This window comes from Pleurodeles waltl, chromosome 12 (assembly GCF_031143425.1).
Source record: "Pleurodeles waltl isolate 20211129_DDA chromosome 12, aPleWal1.hap1.20221129, whole genome shotgun sequence".
NCBI classification, from domain to species: Eukaryota; Metazoa; Chordata; class Amphibia; order Caudata; family Salamandridae; genus Pleurodeles; species Pleurodeles waltl.
Window position 1 is genome coordinate 63,581,854 of NC_090451.1, and position 20,075 is coordinate 63,601,928.

The 20,075-nt window shown below is 41.6% G+C and overlaps 1 protein-coding gene across 3 annotated transcripts in view; it reads left to right on the forward strand.

The window, feature by feature from the left end:
• UBXN6 (UBX domain protein 6) overlaps positions 1 to 20,075 on the forward strand; it is a 58,909-nt gene that overhangs the window by 13,135 nt on the left and 25,699 nt on the right. For 2 of the 3 annotated variants that reach the window (XM_069216578.1, XM_069216577.1), the window contains exons 2-5: positions 7,796 to 7,956; positions 8,070 to 8,134; positions 12,329 to 12,454; positions 19,652 to 19,749. In XM_069216578.1, coding sequence (XP_069072679.1) covers positions 7,796 to 7,956; positions 8,070 to 8,134; positions 12,329 to 12,454; positions 19,652 to 19,749 — 450 coding nt within the window. Of the gene's footprint in view, positions 1 to 470; positions 568 to 7,795; positions 7,957 to 8,069; positions 8,135 to 12,328; positions 12,455 to 19,651; positions 19,750 to 20,075 lie in introns of all 3 variants that reach the window. The other variant, XM_069216579.1, reaches the window with a different exon arrangement.

The window sequence follows — 20,075 nt, forward strand, 5'->3', positions numbered from 1 at the left end:
CTTTGCAATGGTCTTGATGCGAAAATTACTAATTTGACGGAGAGATTAGGGGCTATGGAATCCTCTATTGGTGTATTATAGGCAGAAGTGGAGTCAAACAGTCATGAGGTCCAAGCTTTAAAACGAAGCGAGAAAGACCTGAGAGAGAAACTAGAATCCTTGGAGAATCACTGTAGGTGGAATAATCTCAGATTCTTGAATATTCCAGAAGGTGTGGAAGGGGACAAAATTATAGGGCCCATAATATCCTTGATTAAAGAACATATCCCAACTGTAGCCTCCCTGGACTCGGAAATTCAGAGAGTCCACCGGGACGCTTTTAAGAGAAACCCCAACAAGGATAAACCCAGGAAGGTGCTGGTTAATTTTGCTTCATATCGAGTGAAAGAGCTGATCCTTACAGAAGCTTTCAAAGTTCAGGGCTTCAGGCATGAGGTTTGGACTTTCCTAATAAGATCTGATATTTCCAGGGCAGCGCAAGATCGACGATGGGAGCTGGGGAAGTTCATGCAGAAGTTTAAGACTTTGGAGGCTACTTCACAACTGAGGTTTCCCACCACCCTGAAGGTAATGTGGAAAAATAAATTGTACAATATGCAAGACCCCAAAGGAGCTACGGTTCTGATCGAACAGAGAAAAGGGGAGAGCTAGCGGGCTGCGGAGGGCCGGGCCTAAGGGTAGTATGAACCACCCAATATGATCTAGAGGAGGGTTCCCTAGGGAAGGTTTGGGGTGTCACATTGTATAATGACCTGGCCAAGGTCACACTGGGTGGGGAGTGGACGGGGAAAAAAAGAAAAAAATTGAGTCCTCACATGGTTATATAATTTTTGGGGCTAGACAAGAGATAGTTATCCGGACAAGAACAGGATGACCGGGCCCGTCGTCACTTTTAAACTTAAAATTCTTACCCGGAATGTAAATGGACTTAGAGTAAGCCGCAGAAGAAGGAGAATTCTTGAGTTCCTAAGATTATCTGATAGTCAGATCATCCTCCTGCAAGAGACCCATCTAAGAGATCAGGAGTGGATGAGTATCCTTAAGACGCAAAGGTGGATTACTCACTTTGCCTGTACTAACCAATCTTGCAACGTGAAAGGGGTAGCGATTGTTGTGAAGAATAAGGTTCGAGGTCATCTGACAGATGTTAGCGCTGACCCTTGGGGGAGATGGGTCCTGGCAAATATTAAGTTAGAGGGGGTCAAATACACCTAGGTGTCTTATTAGGGTCCTAACTTGAATGACCCTGTCCTACTTAGGGACCTCTAAGAGCAGCTGTCTGGAAGAGCTCAGAATTTGATAATAGTTGGAGGAGACTTTAATGTTTTGCTTAATCCTACCTTAGATAGGTCTACCCCAAGACCAACCGTCAGCACAACCAATATGAGAACTTGCCTGCATAATATCATGGAAAATGTTGGCCTGATTGACCCTTGGCGAAGCAGAATGGGGCAGACCAAGGAGTTCACTTTCTGGAATAAAAAAAACAGTCACGCTTCTAGAGCTGGCTTTTTCTTGATAGATGCAAGACTTCGAAATAACTTTGTGGAAATTTTTCACCAGCCAAGTAATCTCTCGGATCACTCAGCCGTGCGGCTGGTTATAACCCGTTCTGGTCCTCATGCATGTTCCAGATGGACACTGGATAGATCTCTCCTGGGGGAGGAAGAGATCGTTCTAAAGTTGAAAAAGGATTCTAAGGATTTTTTTTTTTTTTAGATCAATCTAGGCTCTGCATCGATAGCCACGGTTTGAGAAACGTATAAGGCCTTTATTCGTGGAAAAATGATCAGTTACGCTGCCTTCAGGGCTAAGAGAACTAAAGCCACAGTAGAGACTCTTGAGGGTAAACTTCGTATCTTGCAAGCCCGGAGGGTTATTTCCCATGATGCAACAACACACATAGACTTACAGTACCAAATTCAAGAAGTTAAAAATTCACTTGAGCTCTTCTTGGAATCAATTGTGAAGAGCAAATGGGAAGCTAGTAAATTGGCGTATTTTGAGTACGGTGAAGGTTGTGGCAGGTTACTAGCCTGGAAGACTAAGTCTGACAATGTTAGGAATATGATTAAAGGCATAATGATAAACGAGATGGGTAGAATGTCCTCAGGTGATCAAGACATTGCAGGAGAAATTACGTTTTTTTTCAGAACTATATAGAGATGACACTGTGGCTTCAACAGAGGCGATTGAAAATTGGCTGAAGGGAGATATTCTCCCTAGGTTAGAACCAGATAAGAACCAGACCCTCAATCAATGTTTTCACCCTAGCGAATTAGATAATGTTATTGCCGGCTTGAAAAACGGGAAGGCTCTGGGCCCAGACGGAATACCAGCTGAAGTATATAAACTCCTGAAAGAAGAACTCGTGCCAGTCTTGACTCAGTTGATGAATTCGATTCTTAATGAGTCTTCCCCGGTTCCAACCTCTTGGAACAAAGCTATTACAACCTTAATATTGAAGCTCCAGAAAGATGCTAGGAGATATGAGCCGTATAGACTAATTTCATTGCTTAATAATGATTATAAAATCTTCACACAAATACTTGCCGGGAGGTTGGATAAAGTGATCGGTGACTTAGTACACAACAACCAGAAAGGTTTTATGAGAAATCAACACTTTGGGGACCTGACTCAGGATCTAGTCTCTGCAATTGACATTGCCACTACCACGAACATGCCTCTTACCATATTAACAATTGATGCTGCAAAGGCCTTTGACAGAGTAAGCTGGCTCTTTCTGCAGACAGTAATGGAATATAACAACTTTGGAAATACTTTTCTTAAAGTAATCAAAGCTATTTATAAGGCACCTTCTGCTCTGGTCCTGGTTAATGGTATTCTATCCTCACATTTTAAAATTGAACGAGGGACACAACAGGGTTGCCCTCTTTCTACTCTACTCTTCAACCTATATATTGAACCCTTGGCCATGAGAATCAGATCAGACCAGAGAAATATACCATTTCAGTATCACAACTGGGTCTTGAAGGAAGCCCTGTATTCAGATGACATTCTGGTTTATACACAGAATCCCCAAAGTGCTTTTCCGGCACTTTTTGAAATTATAGCTGGCTTTGGGGAAATTTCAGGTTATTTAGTTAATAAGGATAAATCTGAAGCAATGACCTGGAATGGCCCACAGGACGGTCTATTGGAAAAAAATGAAATTCGTTACTTAGGAGTAAAAGTGGTTAAGAATTTGGCAGAGATGGCTTGGGTGAATTTCATGCACCTCTTTAGGGAAACAAAGAAGCTACTTCCACCAATGGTCACAATTGCATCTCTCCATTTTAGGTAGAACAAATTGAATAAAAATGGTGATATTGCCAAACTTTACTTTCATTTTTAACGCAGTCCCTTTACTCTTTAAAACTGACTGGTTAAGGAAACTGCAGGGGGAATTAGTTAGTTTCATTTGGTCTTACAAAAATCCCAGAATAGCATAGAAAAAATTGAGAAAGAAGCTGGATGGAGGAATCGCATTCACAGGTTTCCAGCTTTATTACTGGGCATTCCAAATGAAAAATATTAGATCAATCCTCTCCAAGGAATATGTACCCTCCCGGCTGCGGGGGTTGACAGGGAGCTTCTGGGACCAGGGCACACAGTTTCCCTATAAATGTGGCTACCCCAGGTACTACAAAAAAGTTAGACTAAAAGTTCTTAATAATGCCTGCAGGATTTGGTATGCAGTAAGAACGAGACTGGGTATATCGTATTACAGTGAGCTGGCCCCAATCTGGAATGCACCCGGTACACCGCTTTGTCTGCAAGATGCACTAGCTGCTCCATTAATAGAGGGAGGAATTGTGCGCTGGGGACAGATAGTCAGTGGGGGCTCAGTAAGCTCTTGGGAATCTCTATCCAAAGCAACCAATGCTAAGTTATCCAGGTTTGAATACAGGCAAATTAAAAGCTGGGTACAAGGAGAACCTGAGGCCGGGTGTCCCACAGGTTGGGAAAGGGAAATCACTGGTCCACAGAGATTAAAAAAATACATTTCAAAGTGGTATTGGGCCTTAATACAAGCCAAAGATGCCTCTTTTCCATTACCCGCAGAGGCGTGGAAAACTGTTTTTTCTCCACTAGACCTCCCTCATTCCTGGCAGGCCTCTATGAATATACTTTGGTCAGTGGTAAAACCTGTTCCCTTGCGGAGGAACCACTTGTTCACCGTACACCGGGCCTACTGGACCCCCGGAAGGCTTACTAGAATAGGATTCCATAGGAAGAGTAACTGCCCAAAGTGCGATCTATAGGGAGCAGACGATATACATTTCTGGTGGCAGTGTCTGGAGATTCAAACATTCTGGGAACAAGTGGGTAAGACGATCTTATCCATCATAAATAGACGCACTGAGATAACCCTACCAATGATTGTATTTGGGCTATATGAGGGTGCCGAGAGGAATACGTACGATAGATCGTAGAGACCTCTGGCGCACCTCTTCTTTTACTTGGTCCTGATAACACAACAGGAAATATGCATTAAGTGGATCTCTAGTTTCCCCCCTACCCATATGGATTGGCTACTGTCAGTCAAGATAATCTCTGACTTACATTGCAGTAACGGTTAAGTTAAGTTTCTTAGAATGTGGGAACCCTTCTTAGCCTCTTATAGAACCATTTCTTCCCGGCTACAGCCCAGTGAGAATTAACTTGATTTAACTCAATTTAATTTTTGATATTTGATTTTGGTAAGAGTCCAATGATTAAGCACTAAGGTGCAACAGCAAGGAGGATGGGGGTGGATCTGTTCTGCCATCACACACCCTCCCCCTCCCCCAGGCTGATTGAGGCTGCCTCCTTGGTGTCAGTCTGCGGGCCAGGGATCTGACCTAAGTCAGGACACGTTACGGCTTCTCCTGTCTGTCTTTTGTTAAAAATGAGGACTAAAAAAAAAAATGAATTCCGTCTTGAGTTCATTTCAGTCTTTAGCCCCTTTACTTTTCACTAAGTGCTCAAAATCATTGTTCTTATCTTTTGGTTTTACAGAAAATTACACCTATTTTGTTTTTACCCTATTAGCGGATTGATCACAATAGGAAGAGCCTTGCGTCATTTATTTAAAATTGTAACTTTTGGGATGTAGTAATTTTGCACAACTTCAACTAATGAAGCACCACAATCAAAGTATATTGTTTGTTTTGAAACCTGTAAATAATGCTTTGAGAATTTAGCAATATTAGCTGAAGTTGCATTGGGGTGTTGCACACTCATATTTCAAGCGTGCGAAAAAGTAAGCATTTTCTGTAACATTTTTGAATGTGTCAACCATAAGCTTCACAGTTGCCTTTAAATAGAAGTAGACAACATAAATACAGCATATTGTTTTTTTTTTAGTTGGAATTTCCCAGCTTCCTGTGCCCTCTGGCTCTTGCAAAATACACTAGAGACCCCTTGGAGAAGGATACAACTAATCTTTAGATAAGTTCTTTGTTGTTCCTTGACGTCCTTTGATGACCGTGAAAGCAGTCCACTGGCCCTGACATTGCTTTTATGTGTGGGTAGACTATTATAAGCATTCTTCACTGCTCCGTTTCATTGGCTGCATGACATTCCTTCATATTAGTGCTGCAGAGGGTCAGTAAACCTTACCCAGTACCCATCCAAACCACCTTTCAGTCTTTGGGACTTTGTTCTTGGAAAACTGACACACAGTTAACGATGTATATCACAGCTCAATGCATTATCTTAATCATGTCTACATTCTGAAACAAATAACGTAGTTGTTCATGCAGCCCTACAAAGATATGTAGATAAATTCCAGAATTGATTATTGCAATGTTATGTAGCAAAACAGTGTTTTCATAGATTGCACTTGATGCCGAATGAGGAACTCAAAATTCTTTGTAACCTCTAACTTTTGGATTATTCCTCCCCTAGGTTGTCATCTTTGCACTGGCTTCCAATAAAGTAAAGTTCAATTTCAATTATTGTGCCTTGTACTTAAGTAGTTTACGGTCACAAAGTATATCCTTTTTTGTAATTTTTTTTGTTGGCACAGTGACAGTCATCACCTTCCTTTTAGTTTCCAGCAATTACAAGGTTCAGTGGCGCAGGATAACCTGACTTGGATTAAGTGGCTTCTCTGTAGTTTCAGGAAGGCAGTGGAATACCTTACCAGTTCACTATTCGATGTGAGCACTTTACTTGAAGGAAACAGGACTACTTAGAAAAATATTTAAAAAATGTAAGTTCCGCTGCGAATTGACAGTGACCTCGTGGACCAATGCCAGCTCCCCCTGAAACACTTTAAGATTCACAAAGATGAAGGGTTCCAAAAGAAACACATTCCCCTTTGCAAATTAGAACCGCCCTTTTTGAGGTGTCCGTATCTGATCAATGTTTTGCAACTAGAATTGTGGTAACAAACAATTGATACGATCCTCTTTGACTCGTGAAAAGAACTGTGATGCCTTTTTTTCACCACCTCCTGTTTACATACATTTCGCAGAAGTGATTTTACGAATCAGAACGAATTTTCAGACTTTTATAAGGGCTTTTGCACATAAATAGGAGCACTTTTGTTGACTTGAACACTGGGATTTTGCGAATTATGCGATTTGCAATCCCAAAAAGGCTTTGTACATGATGCCTAATGTAGCACGAGGTACAAAAAAGGAAAACAAGGATGTATGTGTGTGGGGTAAAATATCATCTTTGGTAATATAATTCCAGAATTTTCTCTAGACTTCTGTGTGAACCACAGGCTCACATGAAGACTGCAGCTGATATTTTTCCTGCTGTCACACTATGCCTTAATTGTCATTCACTGAGAGTGAAAAAATTGAGTTTTCATATACTCCCTAAAATTAGTTAAAACCTTTGAGTAGAGTGGGTAACTACTAATGATCTGAAACTTGAACCTGTCTGGATGTGGACAACCAATATAATACATGGGCCAAGATGCATATTTTTCACAGACTCACCTTGTGATCCCATGGCTATATTCAAATATATTACATACGCCTTATAATTGTCCCATATGTAATCTTAAGACAATCATTGAGCTTTTTGTTTGTTAAAAGATTTGTTCACTGTCCTTGTATAAATTGTAATCTTAATTACAATGAAGCATTTGTACATCACTGTCGACCTGTCTTTGATGTACACTCACCAAACCACAGTTCTGTAAATTGTTTAACAGAGCTAATTTCAATAAAACAGTAACATTATCCTTATTGTCAAGTTATACTCAAATTAGTAAGATCTATTCATTACCTTTTTGGCTTCTGTTGTAGATGCCTGGCATAATACCTTGTAATTTATTAAAATATTTATTTTGGAACTCATGTATGTCTTTTGAATTAAATACACGTTTTTAATGAGATACAGGGCTACCTTGTATCGAAGCCGAAATACTCTATAAATGTCTAGCTAAACAATACAAAAAAAACATCTTTTGAGGTATTTAGAGGCATCAATCTTGCTTTATGGTTGTTCTACCCCTAAATACAAGATAGTTGTTAATGATTTTTGTAACTGGCCCAATAAACACTTTATCCTGCCAGTGATCCACTTCAACCATGCATTTATCAAGGCAGTGAGTCTTGAGGGTCTGTGGGGGAACTGAACGGTTTGTGTTATTAGCCAATTATTTTTATAAAGAATAAAACCATATTGAATCATAGTAGTCCTGGTGCTGTTAAAATATGCAGCATGATCTACAATGTAGCTAGCCTGCTATTGATTCTCTAGTTTTTCCTACTACTTCACATAGCCTTTCACACACACTTAAACTATTCACCAACTTTTACTTCCTGTGAAAATTTGTGTTTCATTAAAGGGAAAAGTTGCCCAATGAAAAGCTTGCCAAGGAGCCCTCCAAGTCAAGTCACACAGCCTCAGAGGGAGCTCAGATGGCTGCAACCGCAGCTCTGGCAAGGATTGAGACGAAGCAGGCAAAATCCAAGCTCCCGACATCCCAGGAAGTAATCAGAACAAAGGGTGAGTCTGTTCTTTGAAATTAATTACTATCAAGACTTTTGTTCAACTTGCAAAAACAACAGACGTTCTTGTGTTTTGCTCGTGTTGTGCTTAGTGTACATTTTCCTTTACAGTTAAAAAGGAGCTAGAAGCAGAAGCAGCAGCTGCAGTTAAGCCAAGGACTTCATCCTCCGAAGAGGTAATGATCATCGAGCATAGGCAGAAAGTCTTGAGTTGATGCTGCTTGGCAGAAGAGAGTGCAAAAGGATTCCAAAAAGTAATTTTGCCAGGGATGGAAATTTCAAGGACCACTATCTAGAGAGGGAGGGTAGCCACACATTATGTCAATCAAAACTGGTAGGATTAATAATTTTGCCATATAGCAAATTGTAATGAAAGCCTAGGGAGAGTAGGCGATAGACCTGTGTGCAGAGGAAATGTGAGTTTTTTTCAGCTGTACATGCAGATGGAGAATAAATGCTGTTTTTTCACTGGAATGGAGGGAGAACAACTTGTGAGTTCCCAGTGAGTGACTGTTTATCAGAGGCTCTCTGCTAGGAAGCATTCAATAGCCATATTTCTGGAGTCAACACACAAAGTGGGACTTTAAAAAAACAAAACAAAAAAAAACCTTGTGAGTGGGCAGGTGGGAGTCATCTGCACCAAGCATTGTAATGAAGGTGTAGACTCACTTTAGAAATTTGCTTCCGATATTTTTGATCCCACAGTGGAGTTTATTCTTGTTTGAAATAAAGGTTGATTTATATTAGCCCACCAGATCAGCTGCACGCTATTATGTTTCATTCCATTTATTGAGGTCAGTACTCCCACCAGAAAAAAACAGTAGGAGATACACATAAAGGCTATAAGTGTTTCCTCCCACACTGCCCTGGTAATACCAGAGGGTATGTGGCAGAAAACGTTGCACTACGAATACTGGTGCCTTACCTGAAGGAGGTCTTCAAAGTGTGAAACGCATCTTCTCATTTACGCAATTATCTGCAAGGTGACCACAAAAGTGCACATTTTAAAATGAACACATTCCAACCGACTTGACAAATCTTCCACCAGAAATGGCAACTCTGTTTTACTTCATAGTCATTTTGCCCCCAACCATGAGAATTGTAAAATGCTCCTGTTTCTAAACTTTGCCTAAAACTTTGTTTGAGATTGGAAATAAGTTCTCCTTAGTATGGTTTCTCTGGTCCCATGCCAGAGGTTACAAAACTGGATTCTGTACTTCAGCAATTCCCTCATCACCTATCTGGTTGATTGATTTCCATTTAATTCAGCAGTCAGAAGTCCGCAGTTATCCATCTCAAATCTCTTTTTGTGGAGTTTAAAGGACTTCCCATAATTTATATCTTGAGCACAGAACATTTGTACTCTGATTTAATCTGAGACACATTGTTAAGATGTGAACACATCTCCGCAAACCATGAGCTAAAATAGTCTTCCCAATGCTTTGGTTTGCAGCTCACATAACCACTTTCGTCCTTCAGTTCAGCTCCACAAACCCAAAGGCCACCATGTGGAAGCATATTATAAACCATGTATTGTCACATAACCCCCCTGCCACCCGAGGCACTGCTCACACTTACACCCCCACCCCGTCTAAGTCTGCCAAAAAACACTTCTTGACATAGCATGAAACTTTTTCCAGTGATGCAGCAACACGCCTCACTTTTTTTCACTGCTTTTCTAACCTTACCCTAGAAATAATTCTAATACCCCCTTTCTGACTGCGTCGTAAATGTTGATGCAGTAAATGTTTGTTGCAGACATCATCGTCCTACTTTTTAAGATTTTAGCAAAATACAATCTCAAAGAAGTAGCATCCAAGATAAGTTAAATATATATCCATTCTTCGCTTCCAAGTAGTCCGTAGATACTCTGACAGTAAAATAGTCTCTGCAAATCCAGCTAAACAGGCCATGGATAAGGGGCTACTTATGTGGGTGGCACAATCAGTGCTGCAGGCCCACTAGTAGCATTTAATTTACAGGCCCTGGGCACATGTAGTGCACTTTACTAGGGACTTATAAGTTAATCGAATATGCCCATTGGGGATGTACCAATGTTCCAGGTTTAAGGGAGAGAGCATATGCACTTTAGCACTGGTTAGCAGTAGTAAAATGCGCAAAGTCCTAAAACCAGCAAAAACGGTGTCACAAAAGTGGAGGAAGGCAGGCAAAAAGTTGGGGAATGACCACCCTAAGGCTGTCAGGTCTAACAACCCCCTTCCTGACTACATTGTAAATGTTGATGCAGTAAATGTTTGTTGCAGACATCAGTGTCCTTCTTTTTAAGATTTTCGCAAAATACAATCTCAAAGAAGTAGCATCCAAGATAAGTTAAATATATACCCGTTCTTCACTTCCAAGTCCAAGTGGTCCATAGATACACCAGGACAGTAAAATAGTCTCTGCAGGACCTACTAAACAGGCCATTTTAAAGATGGGGACCACAAAACGTCTAGGTGACTTTACTAAATGAAAATACATTTGACCAGAGAATTGGTGAGGAAAGGGCATTGAACCAAGGCTGAAATCGTAAATGCTGAGCTGTTACAGACCCTATGTGGCAGTACTTAGAGAAAACTAGTTATCAATAAAGTTATTATTTACTTCCATTGGGTGTTTCAGCCTCAGTGTTTTCTTTGCGGGACATTTAACCTCTACTCAATGTTCCAGAAGTTTTATGTGGTTCTTTCATTTATATGATACAGTCGACAGGAACGCTTTCAGCCATTCTTTCTTGCATTTACAAGGTTCTCCTTTACTAAACGTGCAATGTGTAACTACAGCAGTAGAGATTACCATCCAGGCCTTCAGTGATGTGTGGTTTTCTTTGTCCCACAAGTCATGAAAATACACGTCTTCGAGGACAGAAAAACACCCCATATTTCATGTGACTTTAATGACTTAATCTCTTTATTCCATAGCCAGTGTTGTTAGATTGGGTATTGCTCTGAACCAATTCACCTACCCCTTGTTCTGTGGCATGTTTTATAGCGTGGAACAAATCAGTTAAATAGTAAATGACATCAAGCCTTTTATTGTGTTCTGATCAGGGCATCAAGTATTGAATCTGCTACTATCAAAACCTAATCACTGAAAAATCCTCTTTGCAGAAATGACAATTGTTGGTCCAGGAGGGCCAGATACATACCAGATTGCTAGGACACCCAAAGCTATGCATCTTTTAAAGCTAATTTATATCGGAATCATTTATGTAGTCTTGGATCAAACTGCAAATTTGGCATTGCTGTGGCCAGATGTGTGCACCTCTGCTGTAGTGACTGCCAGTTTCGAAAATATGAATGCCTTCTACAATCTGAAAAAGTGTAATTTGCTAAAACGTTCTAATCTTATCTGCATGGGAGTGTTCCTAAATAATTGAGTAAAACAGAAGAGGTCCCTGAAAAGGATTGTTTGGAAAATTGGCTACTGAATTATGAACAAAGAAAATAACTTAATTCAGTTACCTGATGCCGAAATAACAAGTCTCTGTTTTTATATACTTTTCTGGTAAACAACATGGAATAGTTTGCTATAAATGTTCATCAGTGTCACATGAATATTTTTTTCCAGTAGTGTCCATTTTGTTACTTATTATAAATGTAAATAACTGAAAAACGTTTATGAAGCTCAAAATAACTTCTACTTGCAACAAAAGTGTAAGAAACCGCACAGCCAGTCCTTGATTCTCCTTTAAAACACGATCAAGACATCCCATGAAGCGGACTCTGCACTTCACTTTTCACAAGCCTCACATCCCAGCCGCAGTGACCACCCAAACCCCCACGACTTTCTCAGTTTGATCTGACTGCAACAAAAAATCTGAGGCCCTGAAACACAAAGGGCCTCTCTGCGCTCGTGGCGGAGGCGCCACAATTTGGTGGTCTCCGAGCTCTGGACGGTATCTCCGGAGTGAGAATTCTCATTGCGGAGATTCTGCCCAGATAGTAAATGGATAGTATTTTGATTTTGGCTTCCCTCACACATTCATCCACGATATTTATCTTTTAATGGTGCTTCCGCTGCATATATGCATGCATATATTTTAAAAACTTCAGTACTCGGTTTCCACTTACCAAAGTCCACAGAAGGCAACGTTAGCTTACTGTTGCTGGAGCAGATCACCGGTATTAAGACTTCTAAAGCTCATCAGGGATCCACTGGGGGAAATCGCTGTAGAAACATTGAGTATTTACAAGCATTGAACTAGCTTCTGTAGCTGGCTTTGGAAAAAGTAGTGAAAACTTTGCATTTCTATAGTGTCAAATGTTATTTGCATTTAGATGTTAAAATAGCTGGTTTACATGGTGGAGGGACAGAGGTCATTATTCATGTGTCCCTCTAAAGGAATGTTGTTTTTTTCCCATTACTAGGAGTCCACAGCACACAAAGACAATTGCGTCTTCTCTGTGTCCGGTGTTTACTTTACCTGCCCATTAACTGGAGCCACCTTACGGAAGAACCAGCGAGATGCTCACATCAGGGAGGCAATTCTTTTGGTAAGTGGCTTGCCGTTCTCTGCTGACCATTAAAACCCTCTTCTTAGTAGTTGTGAGAGACACACCTGAAGGTGGTGTAAATAATCTGATAAATCAACAAACAACTTAAAGTTCTCTTCCTCCAACAGCCTTTTTTCATTGACATATTAGCTAATTCAGCTTCCGAAGCAGAAGTGTAATTCAGTACTCTGCACAAGTTGTGAAATTTGCCTTTTTATGGTAGCTGCTAAATCAGATTTCTCCAGTTTGGCTGCCTGCATCATTTCTTTTTTGATTACCTTGGCATAGTTTTATGATGCATTGGGTACAGTCCTCTTTCTTTTTAAGTCTATACATTGAAACAGTTCATTTAATCCTTCAGTACTCCATCTCTAATTCCACTACTGTCAGTTGCATCCACAAAGCTAATTCCTGTGTGGCTCTGTGGTCACATGGCAGAGCCAAGTAAGTTGTCTTCATACTGGTTATTTCAATTACGTCACCCTCACCTTCACAAATAAGCTTAGAATGTCATTTATTCAAAGAAAACAAAATACATTGTAATGATGTGCTATGAATGGATTCGTTTTGCTTGAATGGTACACACACATCTAGTTTGAAATAGAAGGCAGACCAAATTTGAACAATCCTGTTTCTTGCAGAATGCCTAAATTCCTTGGGATTATTAAGATTGTGTGACACGTGACTCACGGAATTGCCTTTACTTTTAAAAACTCAAACAAAAGCTCAGATTCGTATATTACTTTGCCTCTTGGCCTATGAAGCAGAAAGAAGTTTAAAAGATTACACTTTTTGTTCACCGCCATCTTTGAATATAGATCTAAGTTGATGGGTCTCCCGGTTTCAAAAAGAAATTCCAGAATTTTGTACAAAATAAAAGGCCACGGTTCATTTAATCTGAATTTTCCCACTTTCTTGTCAAACAATAAACACTTGCTAAAGCTGATGTTTAGAGCATTTCGCCTTCGAAAGTGTTTGGAATATGCTAGCTTTGTTTTAAGTGATCAGAATTTTATTACATCATGGAGAGTGACTGTTAATAAATATAGGTTCGGTGGCATGTGTAGCTGCAGATACACATGCTGTGCATAGTCCGCCGTCTGGTGTTGGGTCGGAGTGTTACAAGTTGTTTTTCTTCGAAGAAGTCTTTTCGAGTCACGAGACCGAGGGACTCCTCCCACTTCGGTTCCATTGCGCATGGGCGTCGACTCCATCTTAGATTGTTTTTTTTCCGCCATCGGGTTCGGACGTGTTCCTTTTCGCTCCGTGTTTCGGGTCGGAAAGTTAGTCAGAATCAACGGAAAATTTGTCGGTATTGTTTCGTTCGGTATCGGGATAGTTAGGGCAAATCGACACCGAGCCTTAAAGAGCTCCGGTAACCCTTCGGGGTATTTTCGATCCCCCGTCGGGGCCTGGTCGGCCCGACCGCGTGCAACATCGAGACTGATGGAACGGACCCCGTTCCGATTCTGTCCTAAATGCCACAGTAAATATCCTTATACAGACCAACATTTGGTCTGTAACTTGTGCCTGTCCCCCGAGCACAAGGAAGAGTCGTGTGAGGCCTGTCGCGCGTTTCGGTCGAGAAAAACGCTCAGGGACCGAAGAGCCAGGAGGTTGCAGATGGCTTCCACGCCGACAGGACAACAAGGGTTCGAGGAGGAGGAAGAAGAAGAAACTTTCTCCATCCGCGAATCGGATTCCGAAGAATTCGACGTCGACGAGCAACCAACCGCGAGTAAGACGTCGAAAGAAAGATCACACGAAAAAACAGACAAAGCCCAGGGGACGCCACTGCCAACAGGCCATGGCATAACCCATAAAGTAGGTGACCGTCCATCGGCACCGAAAAAGGGCGAGCTGGTGACGAAGTCGTCCGACTCAGGTCGAGACACAGGCACGCAACACTCTCGGGACCGAGAGAGTGGTGCAGAAAAGGCTCGACACCGAGATAGCGGCACCGAAGCTACTCGACACAGAGACAGCGGCACCGAAGCTGCTCGGCACAGAGATAGCGGCACCGAAGATGGTCGGCACCGAGAGGCCAAGACACCGAAAAAGAGAAAGATCTCGTCGGAGCCGAAAACAACTAAAGACACGGTTTCGGTGCCAAAACACCCGGCAACCGAACCAAAAACCAGTTCCTACTCAGAGGAACAATCACTGTCCTCCCAACTAAAAAGACACAGATTTGAGGAGTAATTACAAACTACAGAGGTAGATCACACGCAAAAGCGGATCTTTATCCAAAGGGGTACAGGGAAAATCAGCACTCTTCCCCCAATCAGAAGGAAAAGGAAACTTGACTTCCAGCAACAAGACAAGCCACCACAAGCAAAGGTGGTAAAGAGGGTAACTCCACCACCCTCTCCACCACAGTCAACTCATGTATCACCGGCACAGACTCCACCACAATCACCAGCTCATACCACCATGAGCTAGGATGATCAGGAAGCATGGGACCTCTATGATGCTCCAGTATCGGACAATAGTCCAGAGTCGTACCCAACTAAAACCTCACCACCTGAGGACAGTACAGCATATGCACAGGTGGTAGCTAGGGCAGCCGAATTTCATAATGTATCTCTACATTCGGAGCCTATTGAGGATGACTTCCTCTTTAACACCCTGTCCTCCACCCACAGCCATTATCAAAGCCTTCCCATGCTCCCGGGAATGCTAAGGCACGCTAAACAGATTTTCAAGGAGCCTGTTAAAAGCAGAGCAATAACTCCAAGGGTGGAGAAAAAATACAAGGCACCGCCCACAGACCCTGCTTTTATTACATCACAACTGACACCAGATTCAGTAGTCGTAGGAGCAGCTTGTAAAAGAGCCAACTCGCATACATCAGGCGACGCACCACCTCTGGACAAGGAGAGCCGCAAGTTTGATGCAGCTGGGAAAAGGGTTGCAGCACAAGCTGCAAATCAGTGGCGCATCGCCAACTCGCAAGCACTCCTAGCGCGATACGACAGGGCCCATTGGGACGAGATGCAGCATCTCATCGAGCACCTCCCCAAAGAATTCCAGAAACGAGCGAAACAAGTGGTTGAAGAGGGGCAAAATATCTCCAACAACCAAATACGTTCTTCTATGGATGCAGCAGATACAGCTGCAAGAACAATAAATACTGCTGTGACAATAAGGAGGCACGCATGGCTGCGCACATCTGGCATCAAACCTGAGATACAACAGGCAGTGCTCAATATGCCGTTCAATGAACAGCAATTGTTTGGCCCAGAAGTGGACACTGCAATTGAAAAATTAAAGAAGGACACTGACACAGCCAAAGCCATGGGCGCACTCTATTCCCCGCAGGGCAGAGGCACATTTGGCACATTTCGCAAAACAACTTTCAGAGGAGGGTTTCGAGGTCAAGCCACAGAAGCCAGCACCTCACAAACAAGACCACCTACCTACCAGGGACAATATCAAAGGGGTGGCTTTCGAGGCCAATACAGAGGGGGCCAATTCCCAAGAAACCGGGGAAAGTTTCAAGGTCCCAAAACCCCTCAAAATAAACAGTGACTCACAGGTCACACAACCCCTTCACACAACACCAGTGGGGGGAAGACTAAGCCAGTTCCACAAATCATGGGAGGAAATAACAGCAGACACTTGGGTCTTAGCAATTATCCAACATGGTTATTGCATAGAATTTCTCCAACTCCCTCCAAACGTCCCACCGAAAACACACAATATGTCAAAACAGCATATAGACCTTCTAGGACTAGAAGTTCAAGCATTACTGCAAAAAGACGCAATAGAATTAGTACCAAAAACATAAAAGAACACAGGAGTTTACTCACTGTACTTTCTAATACCGAAAAAGGACAAAAGTCTGAGACCAATATTAGATCTCAGAACGCTAAACACCTACATCAAATCAGACCACTTTCACATGGTCACGTTACAAGACGTAATACCACTACTGAAACAGCAAGACTACATGACAACGTTAGATCTAAAAGACGCGTATTTCCATATACCGATACATCCCTCGCACAGGAAATACCTAAGGTTCGTATTCAAAGGAATACATTACCAATTCAAAGTGTTGCCATTCGGAATAACAACAGCACCAAGAGTCTTTACAAAATGTCTAGCAGTAGTAGCTGCACATATCAGGAGGCAGCAAATACACGTGTTCCCGTACCTAGACGATTGGTTAATCAAAACCAACTCGCTAACAAAGTGTTCACACCACACAGATTATGTTATACAAACCCTTTACAAACTGGGTTTCTCCATCAACTATGCAAAGTCACACCTTTTGCCGTGTCAAACACAGCAATACTTAGGAGCGACAATCAACACAACAAAAGGGATAGCCACTCCAAGTCCACAAAGGGTTCAAAATTTTCACAAGGTGATACAAGCTATGTATCCAACACAAAAGATACACGCAAAGATGGTATTAAAACTCCTAGGCATGATGTCCTCATGCATAGCCATTGTCCCAAACGCAAGATTGCACATGCGACCCTTACAACAGTGCCTAGCATCACAATGGTCACATGCACAGGGTCAACTTCTAGATCTGGTGTTGATAAACCGCCAAACATACATCTCGCTTCTATGGTGGAACAGTACAAATTTAAACAAAGGGCGGCCTTTCCAAGACCCAGTGCCACAATACGTGATAACAACAGATGCTTCCATGACAGGGTGGGGAGCACACCTCAATCAACACAGCATCCAAGGACAATGGGACCTACATCAAAGAAAGTTTCATATAAATCACCTAGAATTGTTAGCAGTATTTCTAGCGTTGAAAGCATTCCAACCAATGATAACCCACAAATACATTCTTGTCAAAACAGACAACATGACGACAATGTATTATTTAAACAAACAGGGGGGAACACACTCGACACAGTTGTGTCTCCTAACACAAAAAATATGGCATTGGGCAATTCACAACCACATTCGCCTAATAGCACAGTTTATTCCAGGGATCCAGAACCAGCTAGCAGACAATCTCTCTCAGGATCACCAACAGGTCCACGAATGGGAAATTCACCCACAAATCCTGAACACTTACTTCCAAATTTGGGGAACACCTCAAATAGATCTATTTGCAACAAAAGAAAACGCAAAATGCCAAAACTTCGCATCCAGGTACCCACACCGGCAATCTCAAGGCAATGCTCTATGGATGAATTGGTCAGGGATATTTGCGTACGCTTTTCCCCCTCTCCTTCCATATCTAGTAAACAGATTGAGTCAAAACAAACTCAAACTCATACTAATAGCACCAACATGGGCAAGACAACCTTGGTATACCACACTACTAGACCTGTCAGTAGTACCTCATGTCAAACTACCCAACAGGCCAGATCTGTTAACACAACACAAACAACAGATCAGGCATCCAAACCCAGCATCACTGAATCTAGCAATTTGGCTCCTGAAATCCTAGAATTTGGACACTTAAACCTCACACAAGAGTGTATGGAGGTCATAAAACAAGCTAGAAGACCATCCACTGGACACTGCTATGCAAGTAAATGGAAAAGATTTGTTTGTTACTGCCATAATAATCAAGTCCAACCATTGCATGCATCTCCAAAAGATGTAGTAGGATATTTACTACATTTACAAAAATCAAATCTAGCTTTCTCTTCCATAAAAATACATCTCGCAGCAATATCTGCTTACCTGCAGATTACTCATTCAACTTCCCTATTTAGAATACCGGTCATTAAAGCGTTTATGGAGGGCCTAAAGAGAATTATACCACCAAGGACACCACCTGTTCCTTCATGGAACCTCAACATTGTCTTAACAAGGCTCATGGGTCCACCTTTCGAACCCATGCATTCTTGTGAAATGCAATAATTAACGTGGAAAGTTGCATTTCTCATTGCCATCACATCTCTAAGAAGAGTAAGTGAAATACAGGCGTTTACCATACAAGAACCATTTATTCAAATACACAAAAATAAGGTCGTTCTAAGAACAAATCCAAAATTCTTACCAAAGGTTATCTCACCGTTCCACTTAAACCAAACAGTGGAATTACCAGTGTTCTTCCCACAGCCAGATTCAATAGCTGAAAGAGCACTACATACATTAGACATCAAGAGAGCGCTAATGTACTACATTGACAGGACAAAAGAAATTAGGAAGACAAAACAACTATTTATTGCCTTCCAAAAACCTCATACAGGAAATCCAATTTCAAAACAAGGTATCGCCAGATGGATAGTAAAGTGCATCCAAACCTGCTATCTTAAAGCAAAGAGAGAACTGCCTATTACACCAAAGGCACACTCAACCAGAAAGAAAGGTGCTACTATGGCCTTTCTAGGAAATATTCCAATGACCGAAATATGTAAGGCAGCAACATGGTCTACGCCTCATACATTTACTAAACACTACTGTGCAGATGTGTTATCTGCACAACAGGCCACAGTAGGTCAAGCCGTACTAAGAACTTTATTTCAAACTACTTCCACTCCTACAGGCTGAACCACCGCTTTTGGGGAGATAACTGCTTACTAGTCTATGCATAGCATGTGTATCTGCAGCTACACATGCCACCGAACGGAAAATGTCACTTACCCAGTGTACATCTGTTCGTGGCATTAGTCGCTGCAGATTCACATGCGCCCACCCTCCTCCCCGGGAGCCTGTAGCCGTTTAGAAGTAGATCTTGAACATTTGTACATTTGTAAATATATTACATTAAACCTTCATTTTGTACATACGTATTTATTCCATTGCATGGGCACTATTATTAGCATACACAACTCCTACCTCACCCTCTGCGGGGAAAACAATCTAAGATGGAGTCGACGCCCATGCGCAATGGAACCGAAGTGGGAGGAGTCCCTCGGTCTCGTGACTCGAAAAGACTTCTTCGAGAAAAACAACTTGTAACACTCCGACCCAACACCAGACGGCGGACTATGCACAGCATGTGAATCTGCAGCGACTAATGCCACGAACAGATGTACACTGGGTAAGTGACATTTTCCTTATCGAAGGCCTATTAAATGTTTTGTAAATGTCATAATTTAAATTTTATTTTTATAATATATGGTTTTAGCTAAATTGTGGGCCAAGCTAAAATATTTTACTTTCTTTATATTATAGGATTAGGAGTTCACATTTTTGTTTTATTTTTTCAATGTACTGATTTTAATTAATCAGGGAAAAATACATTTATTTGTATGCTTCTTAATGCAGTATTTCTCAGAAGACCCCATTTCTGCGTCAATCATGAAAATCCACACGTTTAACAGGGATAATGAAAAGGTGAAACTAGGAACAGAGACCATGGCAAAGTAAGTGTCTTGTGTAACATGTAAATGTGCAAACATGGTTCTTCAGCTATTGCAACAACTAGAGTCATCAAGTATGTGAGCTTGCCTAGCACATATAGAATCTGTTTTACCTTGAAATACTACTCACCTTGTTTTTGCTTTTAATTCTGCTTATGAGCACCTGTCATCCCTGATTACGACACTGGCCGATAGTTCAAGGCTACACACAGTTAATTCTTATTCGTTGGCGAGCGGAATATGGCGTTGGTGGATTTAGGCAGTTTTTGTCCTGGAACTTTGACATTGCCTAGTGATAAGCAGTGTGTGGAAGATATTGGGTTTGATAA